The sequence below is a fragment of the Eubalaena glacialis genome, chromosome X (genome assembly GCF_028564815.1).
Source record: "Eubalaena glacialis isolate mEubGla1 chromosome X, mEubGla1.1.hap2.+ XY, whole genome shotgun sequence".
NCBI lineage: Eukaryota > Metazoa > Chordata > Mammalia > Artiodactyla > Balaenidae > Eubalaena > Eubalaena glacialis.
The window spans coordinates 64,350,426-64,372,022 of NC_083736.1; the positions used below are offsets into that span (position 1 = coordinate 64,350,426).

The following is a 21,597-nucleotide window of genomic DNA, read 5'->3' on the forward strand; positions in this document are numbered from 1 at the left end:
TCCCATCCCTATTCTTTTGTCTCTGTTTTTTCTTTTTTCGTTTGCCCTACCCAGGTATGTGGGGAGTTTCTTGCCTTTTGGGAGGTCTGAGGTCTTCTGCCAGCGTTCAGTAGGTGTTCTGTAGGGGTTGTTCCACATGTAGATGTATTTCTGATGTATTTGTGGGGAGGAAGGTGATCTCCAAGTCTTACTCCTCTGCCATCCTGAAGGTCTCCTCCACCATTGATATCTTAATTACCAAAACGAATTGGTTATTTTTAGTGTCCATCTTACCTGACTTCTTTGTGGCATTGACACTTGAACATACCCTTCTTGAAACTCTTCTGGTTTGTGAATGTTCACTTTCCTAGTTCTTTTCTTAACTCAAACTATTCCTTTTCAGTCTCTTTTGCTTTTCTTCTTCCTGTTCCTAATAATATGCTAATTATTGTACTCAGCATCATTTCCTTGACAAGGAATGAGTACCCATCACCTGCTGTTAGTTCTTCCTTAGCAATATTGTGGAGGTTCACCCACTTGCAGTCTGTTCCTCCTGCCTCTGCAAAGTCCGTGCCTTACCCAGCACACCTGGTCAGGAGCCTCCTAACACTTTCACTCCTAGGAGGCATTCCTTCTAAATACCATAGCCATGTTAATCTTCTTAAAATACCACTTTGTCCATGACACCTCCCCTGCTTAGAAACTAAGTGGCACATCACTGCTTATAGGATGAAGTCGAAAAACCGTAGCTAGGCCTTCCAGAACCTTTCTACCCTGATCCCATTTACCTCCTCAGCTGTCTTTCACAGCTTTCCTGCCCACACTCTCCTCTCCAGCTACATGGCCTCCACAACATGCCCTGCTAATTCTGGCTTCTGTGTACTTTCATCACAGCTGTCTCCTCTTCTCTCCCAGAATGAAGTCATTCTCCCCATCCCCCATCAAACTATCTACAACATAGCCATCTTTCAAGGTCCAACTTAAGTCTTGAGGTTTTCGATGTCACCTTTTGTAACCATTTCATCTTCTAATGTATTTCTTCTCCTCTAAAATTCTGTAGTACCAGGGGGCTCTCTGGTCATTTTCTGGCCCCTCTGTATTTCCAGCTTCATCTCCCAACACTTCCCCACAAACTTCAGGGATCCACCCACAGCAGTCTACTCATTGCTTTCCAAACAGTACTGTTGTTTCAGATCTCTGTGCTGTTGTATATGCTGGGTTTTTTCTTTTCCCTACTGCCTCAGAAACCTGGTTTCATCAAGCACCCCTGTTCCTCCTGTGTTTTTAACCTTTCCCTCTCTACTGGCTTTTCCCCCTCAGCATAGAAGCATACCAATGTGTTTCTCCCATTTTAAAACAAACAAAATCCTTGATCCTCCTCATACTGCTGCTCTTTTCCCTTTTCCTTTCACTCTGCTTTTTTGGCAGCCCTCCATCCTCATCCCATTGAAACTGTCCCTGCCGAGATCAACCAATGACCTGAATAACTGAATCCATTAGGCTCTTTTCAGTCCTCCTCTTACTTGGTGACTCCACTGTGTCTGACACCCTGCCCCTTCTTCTGGACAGTCTCATTCCTCCCGTGGATCTGTGACACTACCCTCTCCTGGGTTTCCTCTTACTTTTCTGAGGACTCTTTCTCAGGCTCCTCTTATTCCACCCACCCATACTTGAAACATAGCCCAGGTTCTGTCCTGGGATTTTTTTCTTTCTCTTCCCGCTGTTCAAGCCCATCACCTTGCTCCCTCCACACCACCTTAAGTGGTGTCGCTCACTTAGATGCTTATAGCTCCTACCCATATGCTGCTGATCCCAAACCTCTATCTCCTGCCCATATCTTGCATCTACATTTCAGCCTATAAATGTAGTTGCCTGTGGGGCATCTCGTGAATGTCCCACAGGTACCTCCCATTCCACGTATCTGAAGCTGAACTCCCCATCCTTCCCTGCCTCTGTTAAACCTGCCCCTCCATTACCTGTATTCAATAATATCAACATTCCCCCAGTCACCCAAGCCAGAAACCAGGGCATCACTCCATACTCTTCCTTCACTCTGACTCCTCTTCCCAATCCCATCAGTCACCAAGTCCTGTCAGTCTTACTTTCTCATCTCTCAAGTCACTTTCTTTTCTCTAACCCTACTACCACTACCTTCGTTCAGGCCTTCATCGTTAGCTTATAGCACGCTTTCCAACTGGATTCCTTATCTTCAGTCAGGCACCTGTTAAAGTTATCTACCAACCAGCAGCAGCATGTTCTCCCTAAACGGGATATCCCTGCTTAGAGCTCTTTTCAGAGCTCCTCGCTTTGTGCCACGCTGCTTAGCAAGGCCTTTGTGCTCTAGCCTTGCCTACCTGGCTAGCTTCCCCTCTCCTCAGCCCTTTGTCAGAATCTGCCTAGCCATACTAAGTGTGCTATGTTCTTGCTTGTCTATGCGTCTTTGTACATCTTGCTCCTTCTGCTATAAATGCCTTCCCTCTGTCTTCACGTGGCTAATTCTATTTCGGCCTTCACTACTCAGCTCCAATTTCATCCCCTTGAACCACCTCCAGTCCTTTGACCCCCTCCAATTCCTTCCACTCCCACCTCCCGCATCTAGTGCTTACCTCTTTCCTACACTAACACTACCCCAACTCTGTACTACAGTCATCACCTTGCCTGGCTGACTCACAGTAGACAGCAAGCTAATCAAAAGGGGGAACTATGTCTTATTCATCTTTGAACCCCAGGGCCTGGCATAGTGCCTGACATGTCATCATTGGCCCTCATTGAATGCCTGAGTTCTTTTTCCCTTTTGGTCTGACTGGTAATGCCTACTAATATTTCAGTTCACAGTTCAGATGTCACCCACCTATGAAACCTCTACTTTGGGTCGAAGTCTTTCCATCAGTTGGTGCTCCCATAGTATTTTTTTCCTAACACTTTATTATGAAAATTTTCAAAGATACAACAAAGTTGAAAGATTATACAGGAACATCCCTACACCTAGCATCTGGATTCCGCCATTAATATTTTACTATATTTGCTTTATATCTGTCCATTTATCCACTCATTAATCCACATTCTTTTTTAAAACGCATTTTTAAAGTAAATTGCACACATTAGTGCACTTTCTCCCAAATTCTTAAGCTTACATATTATTAACTGGAGTTTAATATTTCCTTAGATTTTTAATGTAAAATTTACAATGAAAAGCACAAATTTTAAGTGTATTGTAGCTGAATTTTGACAAATGCATTTACCTAAAAGCCTGTAATCCAAAGCCTTATCATGATATAGAAGATTATCTCTCTTCCCAGTCAGTTGTCTACCCTACCCTACCACGTCTCACAGCATTCTCCCTTTTCACTGTAATTATATTTGTCTTTTTTTCTCATTAAACTTTGATTTCCTTGAAGGTAGTGACCAGTTCGTATTTTCTTGCCACCTGTGCTAAGACTGTGTCTGACACACAGTAGGCGTTCCATAACTGTTGTCTGGCCGGATATATGAATATCTGCCTTATTCCTGGAATATGAGTACATGTTGTATTCATCCTCTTTCTTTCTCGTCTCCCACATCCAAAAGGTCTCTTGGTCATGTCATATTTATGTCTTAAACACCTTCTATCTCCTTCATTCCTCTCCCATGGTTCCAGTCCTTAGAGATCGCTCAACTGAACTATTAAAATTACATCCTTGTACATGTCTCTTTATGCACTGATGAGAAAGTTTCTTGATAGACACCCAGAAGTAGAATTGTTGGGTCATATTGTAATGAACGTTTTTTACTTTAGTAGGTATTGCAAAATCCTCTCTAAGGAGCTTGTACCCTTTTACACACCCACCAGCAAATATTATTAATTTGATCATTTTTGCTAAATTGATGGATGCAAAATTTTATTGTTGTTGTAATTTGTATGTTTTGATTTCTAGTAAGGTTGTCTTTTCAGTAAAGTTGCCAAATAAACCACAGGAAGCCCAGGACACGGATATACTAGGAATACAGGAAACATAGGACATACTTATACTAAAAACTTATTTGTGTTTTATATGTCCTATATTGTTATCTGTTAAATTCTGTGAATTGCCAACTCAAATACTTTGCTTGTTTTTCTATTGACTTTTTAGAAAATTAATTGGGAGAGGGAGTTCATATATTCTGGACATAAGTGGTCAGTTTTATGAGTTCCAAATATTTTGTCCCCATCTGTGGCACATCTTTTTACTAAGTGTATGATGTCTTTTGTCATATAAAGTGTTGGGTTTTTTATATAAATAGAATTTCAGTGTAGTCATACAGACATAAAGGCATTTCTCCTATGTTTTCTTCTTTAAAAAAAGTCTTAAATCTGTCTGGAATTTATAACTACGTGTGGTGTGAGGTAGCAACTTAGTTTTATGTTTTTCCATATGGATAGCCATCTTCCCCAACAGAATATATTAAATTGTCCATCTTTTCCTCAAAAAAAAAAAATAACCTCCTAAATGGTTTCTTAAACACCAGTTTTTTCTCCCAAATCTGCCTTCCAAATGACTACCAAAGTAATATTTCTGAAATCTAAATTTGATCATGTTTATTCCTCCTTTAAAACCTTTCATTTGTGTCCATAATCTACAATAGATGTTTTTAATCTGCCTTCTTTTTAAAGCAGAGGAACTCTTTTTAAAATGAAGTCTTAAAACAAATTCTAACAGCTGAAATAAATTAAAAAACAGATTTTAAATTCACATAAATTTATTTTGTAAGTTCAAATTTATAACATTGAGTAGGTCAATCTTCAAACAATAAGAATATTATAGCTATTTTTATGATCACAATTTCTTTCTGTATATTGCATATCATAAAATTTTTCATGGTAAAAAAATGCAGTACATCCAGCAAAGGACTTGTATCTAGAATATATGAAGAACTCTCAAAACTCAATAGTAAAAAATAATCCAACTAGAAAATGAGCAAGACACGAACAGATATTTCACTGAAGAGGATATACAAATGGCAATAAGCACATGAAAAGATGTTCAACATCCTTAGTCATTAAGGAAATACAAGTGAAAACCACAAGGAGATTTCACTGTACACCTCTCAGAATAGCTAAAAGAAGAAATAGTAACAATACCAAATGCTGGCAAGACTGTGGTGAAGTTGAATTTCTCATACATTGCACTATTGGACATTTATTCCTGAAAAAGTGTATGTTCACACAAAAACCTGTACGCAGATGTTCATCATAGCTGCTCTATTTGTAATAACCAAAAACTGGAAACAACTCAAATGTCCACCAGCAGGTGAATGAATGGTTGAACAAACTGTGGTACATCCATGCCATGTAATACTATTTAGCAGTAAAAAGGAATGAACTATTAAAACAGACTCCTTGGATGGATTATTATTATGCTGAGTGAAAAAAAAGAAGGCTAGTCTCAAAAGGTTACATACTGTATATGCCGTTTATACATTCTTGAAATAACAAAATTATAGGGGAGAAAGCTTAATGATTGCCAGGGGTTAGGGATTGGAGGGTGAAGAGGTAGGTGTGCCTATAAAGGGCAGCACAAGAGAGCCTTGTGATGATAGTACAGTTCTATATCTTGATTTTGGTGATCATTACATGAAGTTATACATGTGATAAGATTACACAGAACTACACGCACACACACACACACACACAGAGTATGTGTAAAAATTGGTCACATCTGAATAACATCTGGGGATTGTGCCAATGCTAATTTCCTGGTTCTGATAGTGTACTATGGTTATGTGAGATGTTACCATTGGGGGAGGCTGGGTGAAAGGTGCACAAGACCTTGCTGTACATTTCTTTGCAGCTTCCTGTGAGTCTATAATTATTTCAAAATAAAAAGGCTTTTTTTAATGCAGTATAATGAAAAGTAACTTTTTCTCTTTTCCCCAAATCCCTAGTCTATGTCTTTAGACATTCTCTCTTTCTGTATAAATGGAAGCATACTATGCACTCTGTTCTAATCTACCCTGTATTTATGGAGATTGTTCCATATCAGTATATACATCTCTACTGTATTCTTTTTCATGTCCATATATTGTATAGATATGCCACTGTATTTATTATACCATTCCCCTATTGATAAACATTTAGGTTGGTTCCAGACTTTTGCTATTACACACTAGCTCCAGTGAACACTCTTAGTTCTTAGTATATAACATGATGGGGATTCTGGATGACAGCTACAATCTTATTTAAGGTTTTGTATCTATTTTTTCTATATTTTTTTCTTGTCACACATTATCAAGAAAATCCTGATTCATACTAATACATAATTATGAGTTATAAACATTTTTTAACAGCCCACTTTACAATCTCTTCAATTATTAAACTGATCTAGGAGCTTCAATGAGGAGTGATAGGACATTTAAATTCAATGTTGGATCACTAACGATATATTTCCTAATATGTTATATAATAGCTATAAATGTCTAACAAGACACAAAGCTTACAAGAAGCACTGAAACCATCTTTTTTTTTTTTTTGAGTGCCATTGGCTAAGTGCTTCATATGCACCATCACATTTTCTTTTTTTTTCCAGCTTTATTGAGATATTCTTGACATATAGCATATGTTACGTTTAGGGTGTACAATGTGATGATTTGACACATGTATATGTTGCAAAATGGTTACCACAATAAGGTTGGTTAACACCTCCATCCCCTCACATGATTATCATTTTTGTGTGTGTGTGGTGAGAACATTTAAGCTTTACTCCCTTAGAACAAAGTAGTGGTTACCAGAGGGGAAGGGGTTGGGGAAAGATGAAATGGGTAAAGGGAATCAACTGTATAGTGATGGATGGAAACTAAAACTTTGGTGGTGAGCATACTGTAGGACATATAGAAGTAGAAATGTAATGTGCACATGAAACATATAATGATATAAACCAATGTTATCTCAATAAACTTTTTTAATTAAAAAAAGATTTAGTCTCTTAACAGCCATCAAGTACATAATACAGTACTGTTGATTATAGTCACCATGCTGTACTTGAGATACCCAGAAGTTATTCATCTAATAGCTGGATGTTTGTACTCTTTGACCAGCATCTTCCCATTTCCCCCACCCCTCAGCCTCTGGCAGCCACTATTCTACTCTCTTTCTATGAGTTCAGCTTTTTTTTAATTCCACATATAAGGTGAGGACACACAGTATTTGTCTTTCTCCATCTGATTTATTTCACTCAACATGATGCCCTCAGGGTCCATCTATGTTGCAAAAGGCAGGATTTTCTTCTTTTTTGTGGCTGAATAATATTTCTCTCTGTGTGTGTACCACATTTTCTTTATTCATTCATCCATCAATGGACAATTAGATTGTGAAACCATCTTTAATAGTATATCATAACATGTTGAGTTCCATATTCATTTGTTACCACACAACCAACTATGACGCAGTGATGAGCACATGAATTGAGTAACTGCCTCTGTCTGGTGTTTCAGTACAAGCTCATGTGCTACAGTGGTATAATTATCTGTACAGTTTTCTGTGAGTGTGCATGTGAACTGGGCAAAAGTCTAGTGCAAAGCCACAACCTTAAATTACACATTTGCAAAAAATTCAAACATATGTACAAATAATAGAGGTATTTTCAAAGACTGCAGAAAAATTAATTAACCTTGCTGTGCAAGATAATGTGTCGGTAGATTCTAACACAGTATTGTGAAGCAATTAGACTCCAATAAAGATCTATTAAAAAAAAAAGATTTGCTTTATAGCACATTGGAATGAGCCATTTAAATGCAGGTTTTTTTAAAAAACAATATAGGGTTTTTGTTTTTTGTCTTTGCTGCGTCGGGTCTTAGTTGCAGCATGCGGGATCTTTCGTTGCGGCATGCAGGATCTTCGTTGCGGCACGCAGGCTTCTCTCTAGTTGTGGCGTGCAGGTTTTTCTCTCTCTAGTTGCGGCATGTGGGCTCCAGAGCACATGGGCTCTGTAGTTTGCAGCAGGCAGGCTCTCTGATTGAGGCACGGGGGCTCAGTAGTTGTGGCGTGCAGGCTTAGTTGCCCTGTGGCATGTGGGATCTTAGTTCCCTGACCAGGGATCGAACCCATGTCCCCTGCATTGGAAGGCAGATTCTTTACCACTGGACCACCAGGGAAGTCCCTTAAATGCAGTTTTTAAAATAGTTAAAATAACGTTAAATAGCGGTGATGGTTGCACAACAGTGTGAATGTACTTAATGTCACTGAACTATACACTTAAAAACTGTTAAAATGGTACATTTTATGTTATATATATTTTACCACAATAGAAATAATTTTTAAAACAAAATCCAAATTACAGTTGCAGAAACTCTGCAGTATTTTTGTGGTTCCCTAAAGTATCCCTAAGGTTCTAAGGAACACAATTTGAAAACCACTGTCCTACAGGATAAACACAAATACCTGAGCATGACGTATCTTTCATGCTCTTTATGATCTGTCCCTAACTGTCCTCTGGCCTCATTATTTGTTACTCTCTATCTCATAACTTGCATTATTTTCCTGTTGAACTCCCTGTAGTTCCTAAATGTATGATGCTCTCTCACAAATATGTGCCTTGACATGTTACTTCTCTGCCTGGAATGACCTTACATTCTTCTTTCCTACTCTTCCCTCCTCCATCAGCATTGTCCTAGTCATTCTTCACAGTTCAGCTCAAATTTTCAATTCCCACTCCTATGAGAACCCATTTTTACTATACTTACCTTTTCCTTTAACATATTTGCGATTATTTTTTGTTGGTGTGTCTATCTCCCTTTAGATTTTTAACTCCTCGAGAGTAGGGATTGTGACTTATTCACCTTTCTACCTCTAATGCCTAGCACAGTGCCTAGAATATTGAACATATTCACTAAATGATGATAAGGACTCAGATGTGTGGGGTGAGAAAAGAGGGAGAGTCCAGGATGTCACAGGTTTGTTGTTTGTTGGATGACTGGTTAGGTGGTGAGACAATGAAAAGGAACAGTGCTGGAAGTGAAATCGATTTGCACTGAAAGATGAATTCTGTGTTGTTCAAGTTTGTGTTATGCAATGCCACGTGGGCACAGCCCACTGGTGGTTATTCAGTAGGCAGACAAAATATAGCTTTGGACAGTAGGAAAGAGGTCTGGTTTGGAGATGGGAATTTGAGGAAGTCATTAATATAGGTGTTTATTGGAACTCTAGGCAAGGATGAGATAGCCCAGGAAGAGTATATATAGTAAGCAAAGAGCCTAAGACAGTCCCAAGAGAATACCAACATTTAATGGGTGGGTATTGGAAAAACTATCCCATTAAGTAGACTGGGAATGGTTGAGAATGGGGGACACAGTAGTCACATGGCTCTGGAGGGGCGACGTGAGAGTTCAAGCTTTCTTTAAATATGTTTTCTACCAACCCCGTCTTTTCAGCCTCAAATCTCTCCTCTTTCCAAGGTACCTGGTGCCTCTAAGTGAGCAAATTTGCTCATTTCCATAGAGCATAGAGGTTAAGATCATGGACTTGGGAGCCAGACTGCCTCCATCTGAATCCTGACTCTGCCACTTATTAGCTATGTGACCTTAGGCAAGTTACCTAATCTCTTTGTGCCTCAGCTCTCATATCTGTCAACACAGATAATCATACTTGATGCACACTGTATAGGACTATTGTGAGGATTAAGTAAGGTAATAAGTATAAAGTTCCTAGAACAGTATCTGGCTCATAGTAAACACTATATAAACTTAGCTGTTATTATCACTGTCGTGGTCATTATTGTCCCTCTGCAGGCACTCTAGATTGAGGCTCCTCCACCTTGCTGAGTCAGTTATTGCTTCTCTACCTGTGCTCTAAAAACACATTGACACCTCTTGTCTACGGATATTTCCTCTCCTGTGCTCTGTGATCTTACGGGTTACTACTTTTTAAATTCCTTTTAGTGGTATCTTAGGGGGGAAAGAAATGCTGGTGGTCAGTTTCCTGTGTTTGAACAGAATTTCCTCTAATGCTCTCTGTGTTCTTTTTGCATATAATTTTATTTGTTACATTGGTTCCTATGAAGCTATATCAATTTTTTATTGGAATAATATGTGCCTAGATAATTACAATTTTATTTTTTGAAAGCCTTTCATACTTTTCCCTCTTTAGACTTTCTGTACCAGAAACTTAACTATCTTTTTTCCTGAATTTTAGAGATACGTTTTCTTACCATCTAGCATACTGATGTCTGACCATGCACCTCGGTCCCCTACAACCAGATTCTCATCATTTTACTTACATAATCAGTTCTTCCATGTGTGTCAACTTGAAGGCCAACTTCAAGATACTGCCATTTCCTTCTTCACTTGCAGTATCTTTTTGGTGAAGAAATTGTCATCAGAGTAGATAAGGAATTTATTGGGTGCTCTGCTTTCACTGTCATGTAACTTAGCAAATATCCAGATTATCTAAGTTCCTCTATCCTATTAATAATAACTTGGGCTTCCCTGGTGGCGCAGTGGTTGAGAGTCTGCCTGCCAGTGCAGGGGACACGGGTTCGGGCCCTGGTCTGGGAAGATCTCACATGCCGCGGAGCAGCTGGGCCCGTGAGCCACAGCGACTGAGCCTGCGCGTCTGGAGCCTGTGCCCCACAACAAGAGAGGCCGCGACAGTGAAAGGCCCGCACACCGCAATGAACAGTGGCCCCTGCTTGCCGCAACTAGAGAAAGCCCTCTCACAGAAACGAAGACCCAACACAGCCAAAAATAAAAATAAATAAATAAATAAAAATTTTAAAAAATAATAATAATAATAACTTACATGTAGGTAGCACTTTATAGATCACATTTGATTTTTATCATAGCCTCATGAGGTAAGGTATGTATTACACCTGTTTTATGGATAAAGGAAAGTTTTAGTGGCTTGTCCAAGGTCACACACATTGATAAGTGGGAGAGGCAGAGTTTGAACTAAGATTCTATCTCCCGATCAAGTTCCTTTCCACTGTATCCCCTCTTAGTAGTTACTCCTGTAAGTCTTGTGATCTAGTGCAGTAATAGATCATTCCCTTTCTAGATAGGCAGACCATATCTATACTATCATATTACTTCTGTTTTTCACCCTAATTTTCTTGGCTGTGCTACTTGCCTTAGGCTCATACATATTTTCTTCACATGTAGAGCAGGGTTTCTCAGCTGTGGCACTATTGACATTTTGGGTCAAACAATATTGGGGGGCAGGGACTGTCCAGGGCATTGTAGGGTGTTTAGTGGTATCCTTGCCCTCTACCCACTAGATGCCAGTAGCACTCCCCTGACCTCACAGATTGTGACAACCAAAATGTCTCCAGATATTGCCAAATGTCCTGCAGGAAGCAAAATTGTCCCCAGTTGAGAGCTGCTGCTTTGTTTCTCTTCTGCCTCGTTTTTCTCTCCTATTACCAATATACCCTTTTATTCTAGTTGTGAAACCAATTGTAACGTGCCTCCATGATACTTGTGAAGTTCTAGTCCCTTTTTAAAGTTAAAATCTCTACTTTATTATTTATTTGTTGCCCTAGTGAACAAATACCCGAAGCTGTTAAGTAGTATTCTTGATCCTCTCCTCACTTGGTCTGTTCTCAATCTTTTAGAGAGAAGAGGAACTTCTGGTCTTATAATTTTATCTGGGCATTTTCTCCATAGCCATCCTTGATTAGAACTTTTAAGTCTCTGCAGACATGTTCTTCCCAGTCTTTATGATATATAATCTCCAACCATGTCAAGAATTTTCTCTTAACAACAGGAAATCAAATGCTGTTTTGTGATGATTTCTTTCCAAAGGGACATTCATTTCCCTTGCTCCTATCTATTCCAAAACTCCAACTCTCATTTGAAGAAAAAAAAAATCAGCCTTTTTATCCTTAAGTTTATGGTTCTTGCTTAGATCATAGTAGCCATAATTTCTTCTCAGGGCTCATCTGGACTTGTATTGTTGTTCCTGTGGAACTATAGATGGACATTTTGCTCAGCAGGTTTGAAAAATCTCAGCAGTCTCTCCTTCACATCCTAGATGGGATATGGGCCAATAAGATGGCACAATGTTCTGTTTGGCTAAAAGGGGGAAAGAAGAGAAAGGAGTGAACTAATATGAGGATTAGTACAGGCATTGGTGAGGTTTGATCAATCTCAGCAGGATCTCCTTCACATCCTGGATGGGATAAGTGGCCCTGAAAAATGGTACCCCTTCCAGCTTGCAATAAAGGGAAAAGAAAGAGATAGTTGCTTGAGGGAATTGTTTTTGTTTTAGGTTGGGGAGATTTGAGCATGTGTATAGACTGAAAAGAAGGAATTCGTGAAGGAAAAATAAATTGAAGATCTAAGAGGGAGGGGGAAGATTGAGGGATCCAGGGTCCCTGGGAAAATGGAGGGAATAGAAACACTGGAGAGGCTGAAGGGAAAATAAAGGTAGTTATTTCCTCCTCTGAAACAAGGAGAAGGACAAAGAAATCAGTAACAGCAAAGGAAAGACTGTGAAGTGAGGAGAGGGAAGGTTAGGGAGCCCTTGTGAATAATTGATCACCATAATGTATTTGTTGAAATCATCTACTAATAGAGTGAAGGTAGATTTCCAGTCTTGGAAATGATGAGTGTTTAGAATAGCTGCTGTGGTGAAGGAAGAATGAAGAAGAGAAGATTGTCTATTGGCCAAGGGTTCAGCCAAGGTCAGATAGCGTGTTTTATAATGGGTGGATCCAGTCCATTTCGTTATGTGACTTTCAGAAACTTACGTGCACGCGCGCGCACACACACACACACACACACACACACACACACACACACACACACACACACAGTTGGTTTAACCTAGGCCTGGGAATTGACATGGTAGGAATGGCAGAAGGTCATGGGTCTAGTGAGTGCTTGGGAAAACATAACTGAAATGATTGACCGCAGGGAACTGGTAGTTTAAGGCCCAGGAAGGATGATCTACTGGGAGTATTAGAAAGTGTCAGTAGGGACTTCCCTGGCAGTCCAATGGTTAAGACTCCGCGCTTCCACTTCAGGGAGCACGGGTTCGATCCCTGGTTGGGAAATTCAGATCCCACATGCTACGTGGTGCAGCTGAAAAAAGAAAAAAGAAAGAAAGCGTCAGTAAATTTGTAGCCACAATAAGGGTGAAGAACAGGATCCATGAAAGAAATGGAAGGATAGTAGTAGGATGCAGAGAGGAATTTTGGAGTTCAGGATCTTGTAGATATAATTGTTTCAGGTTATAAGGGAGTCCAAAGTACGGCTGAATAAGTAAAGTAGTACAGCACTAACAATAATGATGCCATTTATATATCATTTAACTTTGTTTTGTGTAAAGTATCTTGTTAACTCCCCACCACAACCTAACGAGGTGGGTAGATTTGCCTCATTTTATAGAGGAGCTTACCCAAAATCGCATAGCTAATCAGTGACAGAGCCAGGATTAGAACCTAGGTCTATCTGACACCATTGCCCATGCACTTAACCATTATACTACGTAGACTTTCCATGATAAACATAACCATGGGAGGGTCAGGGGCTTTCAAGGGACCTCAGAGATTATTATAATGTTTAAAAAGTAAACCTTGGAATTTAAGAAGTGGAAAAGAACCTTTACTCTATTTAAAGCAATAAGAGGAAAGGTATTTCATTGTGGTATAATAGAAAGAGCATAGGATTTGACTGCAATCCTGAGATGGAATCTCAGGCCTACCACTTATCCGCTAGTGGTACCACTTGACCTTAGGCAAGTTATTTAACCTTTGAGCTAGTTCTGTCATCAATAAACTGAAAATGATAGTTAAAATAATGATAATAATAAAAAATAGCTTTTAATGTAATTTCACAGCATTAATTTAAGCATTAAGTGTGATAATGTATATTAAAAGTGTGATAATGTGTATAACCACTTGTAAATAACTATACAAGTGGTTATTGTCATGGTGATCATTATCTGTCTCTCTGCTTTGTTTCCATGGGAAAGGGCAAGAAGTGCCAACAGACTCAATTGTGCATTCATCTTTGTCCTTTGAACTTTGCTTAACTGGAAGACCAACTGTTTGAAAGAGGAAGAGATGGAAAGAAAGTAAAATATCAGAGTGGATATCACCAACTTCTACCAGCATTATGTTTATTCCCATTTCTACCCATACCACCTAGGAAAAATATGGCCTGTTTCCCAAAGAGCATAAGAATATCTGATAAGAACACTAAAGATTTTTAAATACTGTTGTTTTTCATTTCTATAAAGCTTTCTGTTTGAAAAAAAAAAGAGGCACTCTCAGAAAAGTGAACAAGATTAAGAGGTTTCTTTAAGATTGCTGACGTAATATTTCTATAGGGTCTTTATTTCTTATCTCTTTCTCAGGATAGGTATATGTTAGATGTTACCCAGGTAACATGGGTATATGTTACCAAGCAATTTAAATTTTGTTTCCTGCTATTAGGTATTAATATTAACCGAGGCCTCCTATGCTTGGGAAATGTAATCAGTGCTCTTGGAGATGACAAAAAGGGTGGCTTTGTGCCCTACAGAGATTCCAAGTTGACTCGACTGCTTCAAGGTAAGCCCAAAGTGCCTCTAAAAATAAGAGAGTAACTCAGAATGATAGTGCTGAGAAAGCAAAGATAGAACAGGTAAAAAGCCAGATTTTTGGACTATTATATACAGAGCTGTCTAGTTGATAAACAGGAGAGAGACCTGTTGGCAAGCAGGCTTCTAAGGTAATGGAAAAAATATCTTCATATATGGCTTTGAGAGCCAAAAAATCTGTATGTAGCGTGTCAACTGTACTTAGTACTTTGTACCTGAAAATGAACTTAGTTACTGCCTTTATTACTGCTGATAAGCAGAATTCCCTAAGGAGTTAAGATCTACCTAGAGGGGGCATCCTAAGAAATTTTAATCCTAATAGTGACTCCTAACTTACTTGGCCCAGTAAGTTTTTTTTTGTTTTAACCTGATTAACTGCTGAAGTCACAGTCTCTCTTAAGAACGAGGACACATGCAATAGGATTCTAAACTATATCATTTTATACAACAAAAATCTTAATGTTTTTATATTGACACAATAGGAAACTTGTAGATACTTAAGACTTTTTTTCTTACAGCTCTGAGATTGAAGTCACCAACCCAAATGGACAGTTTTGCTTGCATCCTACTTGTTTGATTTCATTTCCTTCCCTTGTTCTTTTTCAGATTCTCTAGGAGGTAATAGCCACACTCTTATGATAGCCTGTGTGAGTCCTGCTGACTCCAATCTAGAGGAAACATTAAATACTCTTCGCTATGCTGACAGAGCAAGAAAAATCAAGAACAAACCTGTTGTTAATATTGATCCCCAGAGAGCTGAACTTAATCGTCTGAAGCAACAGGTAGAAGGAACTTGACATTTGATGGGAAAAATTACAAGTGTGTGAGTGGAATGATAGAGCTCCTATTTCTCAGGTTCTTCTCTACCAGAAGTTTAGAGATGTTGGTTAAGCATTATGTTAGTTTGGGGAAATCTTAAAGTAACTCCTATTAACAGGTTTTTGGTCATATTTAAGATTAGGGAGTGGCACTGGAGATTTCACTGATAAAGAAGCGAGCAGTGAGAGATGAGGCAAGAGAGGTAGGCAGGAGTCAGATCCCGAAGGTCCTTATATGACTTGTTAAAGGATTTGGAATTCAACCTGAAAGCTGTAGGGGGCCACTGAAAGATTTAAGTAAGAGGGTAACATGTTGAAATGAGATTACTCTAGCAAGTATATAGAAAGTGGATTAGAGGTGGATATGACTAGAAGTAAGAAAATAAATTAGGGTATTATAATAACTCAGGTGAGAACTATGGCCTGAACTAAAGACAGTACCGATAGAGATGAAGAAAGGGGGACAAATTAGAAACAAAAGACAAGGAGGTAGAATGTATAGGGCTTATAAATGTGGTGACACATGTGACGTGGAAGGGTAGGTAGGGAGAATCAAAGTTGATTCCCAGGTTTCTTGCTTGGACAACTGAATAAATGGTAGTAATAATCATTGAGTCAGGGAATATAGGAGGAAAAACGGGGTCAGGTAGGGAAATGGAAATGATGAAATTCAGTTTTGGGCATTTTGAATTTGAAGGGCTTGTGGGACATCTAAGTAGAGTTGTTCAAACATGGCTGGGTATGTGAGTTTAATGTAGAGAGGTCTGAACTGAAGATACAGATTTGAGAGTCATCAGCATTTAGATGGTATCTGAAGTTATGGAGTGGATGAGATCAAAGAGTGCCCGGCGCATTAAAGGCATTTCCTCAATATTTGCTGAATGAGCAAATGGACAAGAAGAGAGAAGAAGCCTAGACAGAACTCAGGGGTAACAGCAGCATTTAAGGAAGGGGGAAAGGAGTAGAAGACAAGAGAGATGAAGAAGGAGCAAACAGGCAGGAAGAAAATCAGTGGTTCATGGAAGACAAGAGAAGAAAGTTACAAGGAGGGCTACTGAAAGTATAAATTTATAAAGAAGTGTAAAGTAAGATAAGGGTTGAAAAGTGTCCATTGATTTTCTTTTTTTAATCAACAAGGAGGCTATTGATGACTGCAGTGAGAAGAGGGTCAGGGGAATGATAGGAGCAGATTGCTATGGGATGGACAGTGAATGCTAGATAAGGAAGTGGAGGAAGTTGTTAGGCTCTTCTTTCAAGAAGGCAAGATGAAAGAAGACAATAGCTGGTAGTCAAGGGTCAAGGGATGTAAATCTGTTTGTTTTTAAAATATGGAAGAGACTTGAACATGTGAAAGAACCAGTTGGGAGAGACTAAAACTGAGAATAGGGATGAGTTGATAAGGGGTCATCTCTTAGTTGAGATCCTGAGCACAAATAAAGAGGGCTTTGCTTTAGACAGTAGAGGGGATACTTGCCCCCAAGACTAGAAGAAAAGAGGTTAGGATAGGAAGAATACAATGACACTAATTTAGAGGAAGAAGAAGGGAAATTGAGCAATTTTCAGCCTGACAATCTTTATCTTTTCAGTGAAGTAGGAAGCAAGGTCATCTTCTAAGAGCAAGCAAGCAGATGATGATAGGGTAGAGGGACTGAGGTAACCACAGAAGGCTTAAAATCACGGAAATGGAAGAAGTAGCTGACTAGGAACATGAATTTGTGGTGGTATCGGTATGACTGTGCAGCAGCTCAGTAGCTCTGGCAGAGGAGCTGAGAGGGCAGGTGGTTGGGTTGACCCCTTTGGGGGGGGTCAGGTTTTCTTGGTGTAGCACTCTTCCCAATGGGAATCTAGTGTTTCCCAACTGTCTAGTGTTCACTCCGTCTCTGGCCTTCCTCCTCAGTGATAATTATTACCATTCATTCAATCTGTTGTCTTCCTTCCCCTTATCCTCCTTTACTTCCTTCCCTCCTAGGGTTCACTATAGAAAATATAAGTAATTTACCTGTTCACAGAATCATCTCAATTGTAAAATTCCTTATTCAGTCCTGCTCCTCTATTTTCTTTCATGTGTATTCCTATTGCCAAAAATGCTCTTTTTCCTGGTCATTTATTTGTTCATCCATTCCAACAATAAATATTTATTGAACACTGTTATGTGCCAGGTACTGTGCTGGGATACATTGTTAAGCAAAGCAGACACAGTTTCTGCGTTCATGGAATTTATTGCCTAGTGGGGGAGACAAACATTAAACACACAATCATACTAACATATCATTATAAACTGGGATAGTGTGCTATAGGGCACTGTGAAAGTATGGAACAGGATCTTCTGTTAAATATCTAATCTGAGAAGGCTTCCCTGAAGTAACTGCATTTGAGCTGAGATCTGAGGGACTGAGTAGGAATCATCTATGCAGAAAAGAAAGAAGGGGATTCCAGGAAGAAGAAATAGCATGTGTAGCAAAGTATGATGGGAAACAGCATTGACACTGCAGCCAGGCTGCCTGGGTTCAAATCCTGCCTCTATACCTCACTAGCTATTTACCCGGGGCAAGTTCTCTGTACCTCAGTTTCCCTATCTGTAAAATGGAAATAATAATAGTACCTGCTTCATAGGGTTTTTGTGAGGGTTAAATGAGTTAATACATGTAAAGCACTTAGAACAGTGCCAGGCATATAGCATGTCTGCAAAGATCTTGAGTTAGGAATACAGTGCATTTGAAGAACTCAGAATGCCAGTGTGGCTAGAGTGGAGAGAGCAAGGAAAGGGTGTTCCAGTCTGAGACTAGAGAAGAAGCAGAGGCCTGATCAAGGCCTCATGTACTATGTTAAAAATGATTTTAGGCAAGGTGGCAACATTGATCATTTCCACTTTTAAAAAATGGTATGGCTGCTGTGTGGAAATGGATTATAGTGGAGCAAAAGTAGACTCAGAGAAACCACTTAAGAAGTTACTGCAGTGGTCCAGAGAGAGAAATGGTGGCTTAGAAAGTGATAGAAAGAAGTGACCAGTGGATTAGATAAGGGGGTGAGGGTATGACACCCAGCTTTCTGGCATGTGAAACTGCATATTCACTGACCTAGAGTATACTGGAGAAGGACCAGGTTTGGGATAGCAGACACCTAGGCAGCAATATTAAGTAGATATTTGAATATAAAGGTTCTAAATTCAAAAACGCTAAAGGGATCTAATAATAGTGATACTCAGCTCCCTGGGCTGATTTGAGGATTAAACAGGATATTATGTCTAAACCATCTTGCGTAGTGTCTGGCTCCAGGGGCTAGACTCAGGCCTCAAAGAAGCTCCCTTCCTTTCAGATTTCCTGTCTCACCTTGACATTCATACATGATTATGGTTCAGAAACAACCCTTTTATATTCATTATTTAATTTTATCATCATAATAAGCCAGTGAACACAGCAGATATCTTTATTCCCATTTTAAGACACTGGGGTCTAAGAAATGAATATAGGTGGTTCAGGGCAGGCTGATGGAGGAACCAGGTCTCCTGACATCCTGCCCTTGACTTTTCCCACTGTCTTTCCAAGATGGAGCAGTAGTGGCTTATCAAGGAACAGAGAAAGCTCTTCTCCCTGCAGTGGTATAGTAACTCTGATAAGCCTTACTTGCAGGTTGCAAGGGAGAGATAGCTGGATTGGAGGGAACAGCGCCCCCCTACCAGCAGTTCCTTCACTGATGGCCAGCAAATCCCCCCTAAGCTTTCTGCCTGAAGGCTCCTTTTCATAAAATGGAGATAAAATACCAGTTTCTCCCTGTCAAACAGCCTTGTTCCCTGTAAATGCTTTAGAAATCTATGTGGACCAAATGAAATCACATGTGTAGTCATGCTTTGGAAATAATGATGTGATAATAAATGTAAAATACTAGTGTTATTGCATTAAAAAAGGGTTCTAAATTCAGAAAGATCTGTGTTTGAGATAAATTTGGGAGTCACCAGTTTATAGATGGTAATTGAAACCATAGTCAGAGATGAGACTTTAAGGAGAGAATAGAAAGTGAGTGAGCTTTGAGGAACTTTATCATTTAAAGGACAATTGGAGCAAAGATGAACTAAGACTTAGAAGATCAGCTTGAAGAATAGAAGGAAAAGCAAGAAAGCGTGGCGTCTGGTAACCCAAATGCTACCAAACAGTCAAATAAAATGAAGACTGAAAAATGCCCATGGGATGTAGTGGCATGCCGATCATTGGTGAGAGTTATTTATCTCATTATCAAGAGTTATTTCAGCGGAATGTTGTGGGCACAAATCAGGTTAGAATAGGTTAAAGAGCAAGTGAGAGAAGAGCAAAAGGAAATGGAGGCAGTGGGTGTAGACTATTCTGTCAAACTTTGTGAAGGAGAGAAATTGGGCAAGAGAGATAGGAAGTGGGACTGGGAAAGGTGCTTTTGTTTTGTTTTGTTTTGTTTTAAGATGGGAGAGACTTGAACATGTTTTAATCTTAGTAGGAAGGATTCTGTAAAAAGGGAGAAGTCAAAGATATAGAAGAGAGAACGGATAACAAATAGAATAAGATTTTTTTTAATTAATTAATTTATTTATTTATTTATTTGGCTGCACTGGGTCTTAGTTGCGACACGCGGAATATTTTAGTTGCGGCATTCAGGCTTTTAGTTGTGGCATGTGGGATCTAGTTCCCTGACCAGGAATTGAACCTGGGCCCCTTGCAATGGGAGCATGGAGTCTTAACCACTGGACCACCAGGGAAGTCCCTAGAATAGGATTTATCAGAAGGCAAGAAGAGTTGGGATCCAAAGCTCAAGCAGAACAGCTCCTCTTTTATCTTAAGAGGGAATGGAGAGGTTGATTGCACATTCACTCTGGTTTAAGATCCGTCTCCACGAAGCCTCCTTTGGACTATTTTGGGATTTCATTAATTTGCTTCTTCTCAGAACCCTAAAGTACTTAACTATACTTGATGACTAGCATCTTCTGTCTTGTGTTATTTCCTACTTTTTCAGGCCTTAGTCTTGTCTTCATCAACTAGATTGTAAACTGGATAATAAACCACAAGAGTTTATTCTTGTATCCCCCCCCCCCACATTGTGTAGCCCAGTGCTAAGTTTGATTTTTTTAATTAATTAATTAAGTTATTTATTTATTTATTTATTTTTGGCTGTGTTGGGTCTTCGTTGCTGCGCGCGGGCTTTCTCTAGTTGCGGTGAGCAGGGGCTGCTCTTCGTTGTGGCACACAGGCTTCTCATCGCAGTGGCTTCTCTTGTTGCAGATCATGGGCTCTAGGCGCGCAGGTTTCCGTAGTTGTGGCATGCAGGCTCAGTAGTTGTGGCTTGCAGGCTCTCGAGCACAGGCTCAGTAGTTGTGGTGCACGGACTTAGCTGCTCCGTGGCATGTGGGATCCTCCTGGACCAGGGCTCGAACCCGTGGCCCCTGCACTGGCAGGCAGATTCTTAACCACTGCGCCCCCAGGGAAGTCCCTAAGTTTGATTTTTTTAAAAAAGTAGGTTCTCTGGAACTTCCCTGGTGGTCCAGTGGGTAAGACTCTGCGCTCCCAATGCAGGGGCCTGGGTTCGATCCCTGGTCGGGGAACTAGATCCCACGTGCATGCCGCAACTAAGAAGTCGGCCTGCCGCAACTGAACATGCCACAGTGAAGATCCCGTGTGCCGCAGCTAAGACCTGACGCAGCCAAAATAAATAAATAAATATTTTTAAAAATAATAATAATAAAAATAAATTTAAAAAAATAGATTCTCAAAAACTCATGAAGATGCTTAGGTAAAAGAGACAACTCATCTTCTAAGTACTAGTTATTCATGTAATGCTGATTGTCCTTTTATCATTAAATCATCAACCATGTTGCTTTCTGTAATACCTAAGATATGCCTTAGATTTCATAGGTATCAAGTAGAATTACCCTACTACTAATCATTGTAATTTTGCTGATAAGGGATAAGTAACTTTTGACTGGTAACTAGCTGACTATTTTTCTTTGCCTTTTCCAGGTACAACAGCTACAGGTCTTGTTGCTGCAAGCCCATGGAGGTACCCTGCCTGGATCTATAAAGTAAGAGTCATAGACTAATTTTAAGTGTATATTCTAACAGAGCCTTTTTCTCCTTATGATTGTTTTCCCCTGATATTCTAAAGTTTCTGGTAGCACTTGGTGTCAAGGTAGGGAACTTAACAAACTTGCTATCAACTTAGGACTAGCTAGTTAGCTTTGAGACAACCTGGTATAATAGAAAGAGCATGGGTTTTGGCCTCAGAAATTTATTAATTGGAATTCTACTATGA

At 39.6% G+C, this 21,597-nt stretch overlaps 1 protein-coding gene across 1 annotated transcript in view; it reads left to right on the top strand.

Moving 5' to 3' along the window:
* KIF4A (kinesin family member 4A) overlaps window positions 1-21,597 on the top strand; it is a 123,657-nt gene that overhangs the window by 34,754 nt on the left and 67,306 nt on the right. The window contains exons 7-9 of the mRNA XM_061177723.1: window positions 14,364-14,480; window positions 15,116-15,291; window positions 21,306-21,367. Coding sequence (XP_061033706.1) covers window positions 14,364-14,480; window positions 15,116-15,291; window positions 21,306-21,367 — 355 coding nt within the window. The remainder of the gene's footprint in view (window positions 1-14,363; window positions 14,481-15,115; window positions 15,292-21,305; window positions 21,368-21,597) is intronic.